The 12,207-nt window shown below is 32.8% G+C and overlaps 1 protein-coding gene across 2 annotated transcripts in view; it reads right to left on the bottom strand.

Moving 5' to 3' along the window:
* Nucleotides 1-12,207, bottom strand: part of LNPK (lunapark, ER junction formation factor) — an 82,948-nt gene that overhangs the window by 44,669 nt on the left and 26,072 nt on the right. For both annotated transcript variants that reach the window (XM_067741470.1, XM_067741471.1), the window contains exons 6-8: nucleotides 9,315-9,355; nucleotides 2,242-2,325; nucleotides 2,108-2,159 (exon numbers count right to left, since the gene is read on the bottom strand). In XM_067741470.1, the coding sequence (XP_067597571.1) occupies nucleotides 2,108-2,159; nucleotides 2,242-2,325; nucleotides 9,315-9,355 (177 nt within the window). The remainder of the gene's footprint in view (nucleotides 1-2,107; nucleotides 2,160-2,241; nucleotides 2,326-9,314; nucleotides 9,356-12,207) is intronic.

The raw sequence follows: 12,207 nt of genomic DNA, 5'->3' as shown, positions 1-12,207 counted from the left end.
AGTTAGGAATACTAGAATAGTGTACCCCAGAAGAAATATTAAAAAAAAATAGGTTATAAGCTTCTTAAGGTCAAAAACCATATTACATTCATCTCTTTATTCCCCATGATGTCTACACATAAGAGTTATTTAATACATTCTTTGAAGTGAATGATTCATTTATATTATAGCTAAATGTTGATTCTCCCTAAAAGAATATCCAAAAGCAGTGCTGCAGGAATCCAAAGTAGAGAGACCAGAAGTGGTTTTTCTATAGTTACAATATGACAGCAGAAGAAAAAAATTGGGGCTTCAAAAGTTTCTAAGGAGAGATAAGTTTAGATTCTTAAAGGAACTAATGTTGCCTAATATTAATAAATGCTTAAGAATGTCAATAAAGGGCATCATACATCTGTTCTTTTTTAATAAGAGAGAACAGATTTTTGTTAAAGTAACAGCAACAGCTTTCTGCAAAATATCACATTTTAAAAATATATTCACTAAGGTTATTCAAGAAGCACTTTTGAAAAGTTACTACCAGTCATACAAGTAGAAAGTATAGTAACCTGGCCTTCAGGCCAAAAAAAAATTTTATAATTACTAGTAAGAAGTATAAATTATAGAAAAATTTAAACTGATTATGAAAGTAGGTGTTACATTGCAAATATCTATGACTAATTTTCTTTTTTTCGGAAGCACAGCGTGGCTTGTGGGATCTTAGTTCTCTGACCAGGGGTTGAACTCGCACCCCGTGCAGTTGGAAGGGCAGAGTCCTAATCACTGGACCTCCAGGGAATTCTCTATGACTAATTTATTTTAATCATATTTAAACTTTTACATAACTTTTGATAGACTTTTACATTTATCAAAAGAGCAGGCTAATATTTCTATAAACCAGAATCCTACTTATAAAAGATGGGAAACAGTGGGATTCTTCCCACATACCTCCGCCAATTAGAATACCTAAAACTACTATGGCTTATTTAGTACCCATGGTCTTTGTGGATATTTATAAAAGAACTGACTTCTCTAAGTTCTAAATGTCACCCTAACTTTAAAAACCAGGCTCCAATTCCGATGATTTATAAGAGTAGAAGTTAAATTTTGTAAGTATATTCCATATAGCAACAAAAGCCTTACAAACTACAGGCATACCTTGTTTTATTTGCTTCATTTTATTGTACTTTGGGAATACTGAGTTTTTTCACAAAATGAATTTTACAAATTGAAGGTTTATGGCAACCCTGCATTGTCAGATGATGGTTAGCATTTTTTAGCAATAAAGTATTTTTTAATTAAGGTATGTACATTTTTTTAGACATAATGCTATTACACACTTAATAGACTACAGTATAGTGTAAACATAACTTTAATACACACTGGGAAACCAAAAAGTGTGTGTGACTCACTTTATTGCGATATTCACTTTATTGGGGTGGTCTGGAACCAAACCTGCAATATCTGAGGTATGCCTGTTATTTTATTATACTCTAGAGAAGAGAACAAAAAAGGAAGCCAATGCAAACTCAAAAATATCTTTTCACATGCCAGTCTTGGGCATACTTTATGTAACCACTTAAAATAATAACATAATAGTAATGGTTTCACTAGTAATCTGGCAATATAACCTCAAAAAGAAAGAGTTAATGTTATTATATAGCAGTAATTCAATTTTTTTCTCATTTCTAAATTACATTTTTTTTCTTTCTAACAGTGTTACTTTAGAAGGAATTCAAGTTTGACAAAAATCTTCATTAAATTCCTCAAAAAATAAATCATAAAAATGTAAGAATTTTCATAATAGCAGATATTCCAGGAGACTCTTATTTAAAGGGGGGAAAAAAACTTACAAAATATTGGTGAAATCACTTAAATTTCAAAAGATTAAAACTAATTATATATTTAATCTCAAAAGATAATAACATCTTTACTCATCAACATATTTCTATAAAATCAAAATGAAATAAACTTATTGCCATCTATTTTAAGTCATATCCCAAATTACCAAATACGAATTAACATAAAAGCATCCTACATAAGTTTTTCACACCTCTATCACACTTTTGAACTCACTTGGATAAATATGGATCTTTCCAACAGCAGCAGGAGTTTCTACAAAGTTATTTACCTTGTCCAGGTCTTGCAGTTATAGTTGCTCCAGCAGATGGCGGCTCCAACTCCTGTCAAATACAATAATGTTATTACAGTGACCTACTACAATGTGCAATTTAAAATAAAATAGTAGTGATATTACAGCCTTACCTTTGCTTTCTTTGAGTCTGGATCAAACCTTTCAAGAATTAATTTAGCTGTTTTATAAGTTTCTTTTTCCATGACTTCTTCAAGCTGCAAACAAAAATTTCCACAAGTTGTCACATTTTAAAACACACATGCACTACTTACTTTTATAAGTCCTATTCAAAAAGTATTCAACTGAAAGGCTTAAAATAAACAGCACATAATATACCCAGATAGCATGAAAGACTTCCACATTCAAATAATTAAAATCCAGATTTTAAAATGGCTTCTAACCTCTAATATGTTACTTGTATTTAACAGCTTTACTGCAAGGAAATACCAAATATTGCTAATTGTTTACATATAATGAGGAGAATAATTACATGCACCAACTTCAATAATGGAATGTGCAAAAATCTATCAGCCATCATTATTGGAAGTTATTAGACATGACAAGCAAATGACAGGCAATTCCTCAGATTTATTTCCTCCTAGTACTTAATGCTATTAATTTAAAGAAGGTCGTTAGCCAAGAGCTTTACAAAATAAAATCTCTGTGCCAATTAACTGCTGTCAGCATCGATTTTAGATTATTTATTAGCAGAAGCAATTAGCTTGCTGCAAAATGCAGTGAAAACTCACTTAACTGGGAGAACAGCCATGCTCTCTCATGGAATTTGCTCAAATGACTTTAAAAGCTGAAGCTCCCCATTTTTTACTTAGATTCAAACAACTTTAGAGGGAAAAACTGAACATAATAAGAATTTAAGTAAAGATTTTACTGAGTTCTATGCTCACACTAGGGACTGTAATTAAAGCACTTCATTATTATAGAATTTTATTTACAATGCACTCAAGTCACTTTATGGCTTAATATGTGGGTTTAATTTAAAAAGTAATCACTAGTAAAGTATCATTTTAGCAGTTACAGCCCAATATCAGAAAAAGTTTAACTTTAGTACAAGACAGTCACAGTTATGACGAATAGTTAATATATAGAATAAAAATGCTTTTGCAAAACTTGGAAGAGGACCTTTTCCTTCTTAGTGACCACTTAGATTCATTAAATGTCATGTTTATTCCAAAGGACATTTATTTTAAAATGCAAAGCAGAGAACATTTACCAAATTAAAATACAATTTAAAATATGCTGCCACAATAGTTAATAGATTCCTCATTAAAATCTCAATGTAACACTTAAGAAGTGCTTAGATGAATGATTTACTAATCTTGGTTTAGTGAAACTAAAATATTTTTCTAACTATTTCAAAATTATGATAAATTCTCAAACAAGCAAGTTTAAATTTCTGATGTAAAGAAAATGTTTGTAACATTACTACTTTAGGGTTGGGGAAAAACTTGGGATGGGGACAGAGAGAGGGCATGATAGAATCTATCCCCAAATCAACATAATCTACATGAAACAGCAAAGAACTGAATCCCTGATCTCTACAAATTAATTTTTGATGGTCCAGACCAGTGCTGTAACAATAGAACTACCTGTAATGATGGAAGTGGTTTATATCTGCACAATAGAGTAGCTACAATGCCATATGTGATAAATGATCACTTAAAATATTGCTTGTGCAACTGAGGAACCCAACTGTAGCTACTTTTATTCCACTTTAAATAATGTAAACTTGAAAAGTTACATGGGTCTAGTGGCTACTGACTTGTACAGCACAATTCTAGAGTAAGACTATTGGTAGGTTTAAAAAGAAGATTAGATACAACTGTGATCTTTAAAACAATACACAAAAGTCAAAACTGAAATGCCATTTTATTAAATGACTGCCATTCCTAGTACATCATTCAGCAAGTATTCATGTTTATGTCTATGTACATGTAAAGTATCTTAAATAAAAACATTTTAAAAAGCAAAAGATACAAATCCATTCTCTTTTTCTTTTGCATTTACTTTGAAAAATTCTTTTTTCACGTAATAGCTTAATTAACACATATATTCCTACTACATTTTAAGTGAATAATTTGTTTTATAAATAGGGAGACATCTGATCAGTGGGAAGAATACAAACTTGAAACCATGACATCAGAAAAGATCTGGGTTCAAAGTACATCTCCATTGTTAATTAGCTGTAGAAAGACTGAGCAAGTCTGTTAGCCTCAGTTTCTCCTTTTGTAGAGCAGAAACATTAACACTTTCTCGTAGCACTGTTATGCAATTTAAATAATGTAGGAGAGTCTATACCAGTACCTAACACAAAAACGCATAATCTTCAATGATACCTCAGTTATTCAGAGTGGATCTGAAACAAGCAGCGTTTTCAAATACCCACCGTATTAATATCAGGATTCAGGAATGAGAAATTGAATTCTCAGAATTCCCTAAATTACAAATTACTCTGTATTCTTCCTAATATTTTACATATTTCAAATAATAATGAATGATGTAACAAAGAGTGAATTGTTTTTCTGTGACATGAGTATACTAAAAGTTTAAAAGTTTTTTATTTAAAAAAGAGAATAATAGGGGCTTCCCTAGTGGTGCAGTGGTTAAGAACCCACCTGCCAATGCAGGTTCGAGCCCTGGTCCGGGAAGATCCCACATGCCACAGAGCAACTAAGCCCGTGCGCCATAACTACTGAGCCCGCATGCTGCAACAACTGGAGCCCACGCGCCTAGAGCCCGTGCTCTGCAACAAGAGAAGCCACCGCAATGAGAAGCCCGCGCACCAAAAGAGTAGCCCCTGCTCGCCGCAACTAGAGAAAGCTAGTGTGCAGCAACGAACACCCAACACAGCCAAAATTTTAAAAATAAAATAAATTAATTAAAATTAAAGAAATAAAAATTAAAAAGAATAATAAACACATGGTTGCTTATTTATTATGAATCAACATTATTTTGGCAAGATTATATATTTTGAGAACATATAAAAATTATTTCTACCTGATATAGAATTTCATCATAGAAGATACTAAAAGAAGGGAACACTAACACAAAATAAATGTCAATTTTTTTAATTTTGAAAGATAATTATACAATATTTAAATTGTAACTCTTGAAATAAAATTTTAAAACACACAAAGCATTAATTGCCCTATCCAATACTCTTTATCCTTGTTTCATAACAAATATTCCGATGTAGAAAAATGTCTTGTGTTTTGTACTGACTTTGGTCAAATTATTAAAAGAATCTTCAATTCACAGCTTTAGGGTACATGTTGCATTATTTAAACTCATATTTTTAAAATGATGAAAATACTGTCTGCTTATCCTGATTTTGTTTTGCTGTTGAAATCAATATTGTTTTTACTAATTCAGATTTTAAATCATTTTCTGACTTTATATAGGAGTATTCTACAATAACAGTAACATCTCTCTCAGCATTTCTTCTGTTAAAGTATTTACAAAGATCTGTAGCCTACAGTGAATATTCAAACACTGGAAAACACCAGCAGATATTACTGGGTAATATAAAAATGTAACATGAAACTTCTAGTGAGGTTAACAGCCCCACACAGAATCACATGCTAAAATTGCCAATTTAAGGACTTATTTTGCTTCCAAAATTTATTTCATGGAATATCACTCACAGGATTTTGTATACAGTATTCTATATATATAAACTTATTAACATTTATTTGTAAGAATAAGTCACCATTAATAAGAGACAGGGCCCATAAAACAGACTTATGGCCACAAAAGCAAGACTAATTAGATTGTGCCACTTCTCCTCTATGTGCTCCTGTCCTGTTGCCTAAAATGTCCACATTAACCTACAGCTCAGCATGCCAGCATTTCTTGCTCTTGCTTTCAACTGACACTAGTGGATTCTTTTGAACCAGTAACATTTGTAGTGATTGTTAAGTTTTAATTCTCAGAGAATTATAATAATTCTTTCCCAGGTTCCCAATTTCTCAACCGATTTTCCTCAGGACTTGGAAAAATATAAATTGCCTGAGAAATGCCAGAAAGGAATTACCACATAGAAACACCTGTACTATTCTGAAAAAAGCACAGCATTTTCATGAAGCCACTTAAAGAGGTCATTTTGACTCGAGTTTTGATGGATTTTGATTTTGAACTGTTTTGATGGGATGCTCATGGATACAAAGCGATTATCTATTGAATAGTGACATGTTTTAAACTAAAAGTTAAAAAAAAAAATGTGAGTGGCAAAACGTACTCAACCAGACTTGGGAGGTTTTTTAGGTAACTAAAGATTAATTCCTAGCTTTATTTTAGTAAGTAAATACTTACATTAAGTTCTCAGATTTAAAACATTGTTTTAAAACATTTAAAACGGTGTCACTCATTTTCCTTTCTAAGTAATTTTAATTAATTGATAATTCATGTTTATTGTTACAAATTACACTTTGACAAATTACAAATTACATTACAAATCTATCCAGATTAAAGAGAGGCATACCTGAGGAAACCACCTTTAATAACACCTCAAGTAGTAAATACAATTTACATTCATTTTTTTAGTGAAAGAGAAGGGTTAGGAGTTGGGTACTTTTAAACTAATGGCTATTCTTCCTGCCAGCATTTTTAAAGGTATAAATGTAGAGTTAAACATCAAGGAACAAAATCAGTTTTGATTACATTTTGCTTTTGCTCAAAAGTAATGTCCCTTCTTTTTCCTCTCATTACCAGTACAATCATTAGCTAGCATTGTACTCCTTACAAATTCACCCTTAACACCTATTGTTCTAAACAAAGTATAACTCAAACAAAGCAGCTCTGTTAAGGGCTTGAGCAATAAAGGCAAGGGACTAGTTAGCAACAGCAACAGTACTGAAACCAGAAGCAATCAAGTCAATGCAAATTGTGTTCCCTAATTAACAAAATGAGTTAAAGCATCCAACTTATTTTTCTTTAATTATCCATTGCAAGAGAAATGCCATACTGAAGTATTCTGTAATATTGATGTCTCATGAACCATTTAGATGTACAAAACTATTGAACCTTGAACTGAGTTTCCCAACTGTCAGACCTAGATGGAGCAGCGTTTATGTTGTGATTCCATCAAGGGCTATTAAAGAAGTAAATAGCTTGGTTTGTCCTGTCAAAGAATTTTCTAAGTCTGTTCTGTTACTCTACTGAGAGTTCTTCAACAATCATATGTTCTCTAAGATTCTGTTTTCTGTTCATGTGATGCCACTGACATTGAATTAGCTTCTCATCACTTAGAATTTTTTTATTTTCTTCTTTTTTTCTCTCTCTTTTTTCTTTTGTCTTCCTCCTTGTCTTTTCTACTTTAATCAATATTTCTCCATTTTGGTACAACAAGTAAGGCTTGGCTACCAGCTCTTCTTTTTTTTATCACATCAGCAAACCAAACCAATCACATCACAACTTCTATATTATTGAGAACCATCAGTATTTCCTCACTTTGAATTTCTGGCTGTTCCATAATGTGTAGAATGCCAGAAATATAATAAGATACAATGGAAACATTTCTACGTTTCAATTTAGGACCATCAAAAGTATCAATACAATTTTTTTTTTTTTTTTTTTTTTCAGTACGCAGGCCTCTCACTGTTGTGGCCTCTCCCATTGCGGAGCACAGGCTCCGGACGCGCAGGCCCAGCGGCCATGGCTCACAGGCCTAGCTGCTCCACAGCATGTGGGATCTTCCTGGACCGGGGCACGAACCCGTGTCCCCTGCATGGGCAGGCAGACTCTCAACCACTGCGCCACCAGGGAAGCCCTCAATGCAATTTTGATAAATACCTCACAGAATACTGAAGAGGCATCAAATAAAAAAGATAAGGAATCCTTTCAGAATTAAGGTTTCTTTATTTTTCAGGTACTTAAATCCCTCAGGACCAGTGTCTTTTCTTACCAATTCACAGAACAATTTTTAACATTAATCTTAACCTTCATAATTTTTATTAGTTTCATCCATAATTGTTACTCATTATGTTAGACTAAAATACATTAAATTGATTTTGCATCTGATCAAATTTCATTAAGTTTCCATATAACATGATACTCCTATCAATTATCATTCTTATACTTCAAAAATAATTACATGAAAAAAGTATATGTAAATTCAAGCCAAACACCAAGTTCAACCCACTTATTAAAAACTATTACAGGGCTTCCCTGGTGGCGCAGTGGTTGAGAGTCCGTCTGCCGATGCTGGGGACACGGGTTCGTGCCCCGGTCCGGGAAGATCCCACATGCCATGGAGCGGCTGGGCCTGTGAGTCATGGCCGCTGAGCCTGCCTGTCCGGAGCCTGTGCTCCGCAATGGGAGAGGCCACAACAGTGAGAGGCCCACGTACCGCAAAAAAAAAAAAAAAAAAAAAACTATTACATATCAACCTCTAAATATCTAGAGTCCTTCCTCTCTCTTGATCCTCCTCTTTCCAACCCATCTGAAGGATGCATTTAACTGGCCCCACAACAGACACCCATGTGATCAGAACTGCTGATAGAAAATGAAAGAAACCAAAGAAAAAATACTCTCTTTCTCTCTCCCCAGTTTTCTTTGGCCTTTTTTTTTTTGCATGTTAAATTTGTTTTTTACAACCAATCTTCTTGATTCCCTCTCTCCTCGCTTTATTTTATTTATTTTTTTTAACATCTTTATTGGGGTATAATTGCTTTACAATGGTGTGTTAGTTTCTGCTTTATAACAAAGTGAATCAGTTACACATATACATATGTTCCCATATCTCTTCCCTCTTGCGTCTCCCTCCCTCCCACCCTCCCTATCCCACCCCTCCAGGCTGTCACAAAGCACCGAGCCTCCTTGCTTTATTATGTCAAGAAAATCTGAGAACTGACATATGATGTTTGGTCTTTTTTTGGCCCTAATAATAAATCTGGATACCCACTTTTTACCACTCTGCCTCATTTAGTCCTCCAAAATGATTCATTTACTTACTTCTCAGCTTCCAACTGACATAGACATTCAGACTCTCAAAAGTTCATCTAACTACTTTTTCCTGTCGATCATTATTAACTAGCAAAAATATTCATAACTTAGCTTCACCATTAAACTGTTATCTAAAAACATACTTGTTCCTTGGAGAGTCATTACTTACAACATATAAACATTAATTATTCAGTTCTGAATTTATTAGTTTTATATAAATTAACTTAAATAAAAGTTAACTTACTATTTTTTTCTTCTGGGATTTTAAATCATCCAATGCTTCATCTAGAAAACAAGATTTAAACCAAAACTAAATCAGATATTAAGATACTTAAGATACAAGAAAAAAAATCATGTCAAATGATATACATTAAGGAACTGCAAGAAAACAGTCTCATTTTAGAATTTCTCACAGATGTGTACAGACAGAAGTCATCTCAATTTTTACCCATATATATTTTATATGTTTGCTTATATTAGATATTACAAGCTCAGGAGTGGAAAAATGGACTTTACATAGAATAAAACACGTTTCCAAATTTTAAAAGATACATATTTTTTAAATGTTTTCAGAAATATTACTTTTTATTATTTCTCCTTCAACATCCCACCCACATTAATTTACAAAATTAAAACCAATTATTTTTATACATTGGTAATAAAAATGTTCTCTTTATTTATGAATAAAGAAGTACATATTTTATTAAGTTATTTGATCTTCAAGATATTGAGCACTAATAAAGAAACCTTTGAAAATCTATAGTATTATATACCTGAAGAGGGACTTGGAAAGGAAGAGGATACAATTACTTTTCAAAATTAAACTTTTCCAAGATTTGCCTGTTTAGTTAGGTTGCATTGGTGGAACATAAAGAATCGTTTCAAAGGATATAATTTATGAATGTCAATATCTGCTTTACAAATTTATTTTAGATTTCTAGTTTTTCTCTAGAAATACTGAACTAGTATAAATAAGAATACTATTCCAGATGGAAAGAAGACTTATAACTTGATTTAAACATTTTACCAAATAGAATTCAAATAATTGTTCTTAATGTTTAATTAAATTTACAAATAAAATTATCTTTTCATTGAAGTTCTGGAGTAGCAAACATCTGAATACCCAATTCAAATAATACTATTTACGTAAAAATCCAAAGAAATACAAACTTATGAAAAGATGATTTTACTATATATTTTTTTCAAAGTGTTCTAGCAGACTAATTACTGAAAGGGGAAAAAAACTGCTGACCTCTTTAAAGAGAATAGTCATCTTTAGTTAGATAAGACCAAGCCAAATATCTAACCTTTAATGCAGAGATCAGCAAACTTTTTCTATAAAGGGCCAGACAGTAAATATTTTAGGCTTTATGGGCCAAAAGGCAAAATTAGGTGAGCACTTTTAAAGGAGTAAACAAATTTCCACAAAACTTTCATTGACATAATTCAAATATAATAATAATTGAGTTCAATTTTTTGTAACATAGGTCTACCAATGAAAAGAATGGAATCTGGAGGGGTAGGTGGGGGATAACATTTCACTTAATTGAGATTCAAAATTAGTGTCCCCCATCCTCAAAATTGATCACAAATGTCAATCTGTTAGTTTATCTGTAATGAGATTTCACACATTTTATTTTTGAAAAATTTTTTCACAGATAGCTGCTGCTAAATATTGAAATCAATCCACAATCACATGATTTTAATTGAGCATATTCATTGTGTGAAAGGCATTTATAAAATTCTTTAGATTCTTCTCTTGATATTTGCCTTTTATCATGTCATTGCAAATTAATCACTTCCAGTTAAATGGATTTTGAAATACGGAAATTTCCTTTGTACTTGCATGAGGTCTGAAAAACACTGCTGGAATCGCAGTTTGAGCTCAGATAATGTATCTGCTGCAAATCGGGGTGGGAATGGAGATCTTGTTTCTTAACTTCTCATAGCACTTTTTAAAAAATTACCTTTCGTCATCAAAAGCAAATTGTTATTTGCTTTTCTAAATCACTTTATAGCAGTATAGGTTTCACATATAAGGACTGTTTTGTCTCGTACTCTTAGGTTGAATTCATTAAGAACCATTATCAAGTCTGCAGCAAAATCTAATTTCCAAAGCCAGTTCATTCATAATGGTTGAAGGTGGTTCTTCTCATTCAGAAACATTTTAGTCTTGGCTCTGAGCTCAAAACATCACAATAAAAGTTTACTACTACTACTAATCCATCCAACTGCTTGTATTTCTGATAAAAGTTCACATAATTGATGATGATTAAGTCCATTGCTGTTGAATAACACAGTGGATAATCACAGAATTTAAACACCTTACAGTTTCATGAGCTTTGTAAATTAATCCACTAAGCCTCTTTCTGCTTCACACATATTTTTACCACCAATAGTTGTAAATACATCTCAGTAGATTCCACTTCAGGTTGTACTAAATTAGTGTTTTTTCAACTTCTTTAAAAATATTCTCTCCCAGAGTGTTCTACACAGACTGTTCACAGAGGCTAATTCTTCAGTCATTTCAAGTTCAGTACTGACTTCTGAAATAAATTACAATTGAGCTGTATCAGTAACATCTGTCAACTCATCAAGAGTCAATGACAGGGAATTCCCTGGCACTCCAGTGGTTAGGACTCGGCACTTTCACTGTGGCGGCCCGTGTTCAAGCCCTGGTCAGGGAACTAAGATCCTGCAAGCCTCGCAGCATGGCCAAAAAACAAAAAAAAAGAGCCAATGACAATCACTTGAAATAATTTTTTTTAAATGATCTTGTTTTTAAGTTAATTATGTTGCTTCCAGTGTTCTTAATTCTTCAAGCAATTGTTCTTGCTAAAAAGCCTACTAGCCAAGCAAGTATTTTCTCTAAACACATTTTTTCAGCTGCTGCAATTACACAATTTAATTAACTCACCATTGGTAAATAGCTTTCTTTGCTTCACAAATAAGCCACTCAGAAACTTACTTTGAAGTTCCATTTTCACTTTTTATTTTTATGAAGAAATTCTGCTATGATGAGATATTCCATTTAAAATTTTCTAGGGGCTTCCCTGGTGGCGCAGTGGTTGGGAGTCCGCCTGACGATGCAGGGGACACGGGTTCGTGCCCCGGTCCAGGAGGATCCCACATGCCGC

The sequence above is a fragment of the Pseudorca crassidens genome, chromosome 6 (assembly GCF_039906515.1).
Source record: "Pseudorca crassidens isolate mPseCra1 chromosome 6, mPseCra1.hap1, whole genome shotgun sequence".
NCBI classification, from domain to species: domain Eukaryota; kingdom Metazoa; phylum Chordata; class Mammalia; order Artiodactyla; family Delphinidae; genus Pseudorca; species Pseudorca crassidens.
This window is presented reverse-complemented; position numbering and strand designations above follow the sequence as displayed.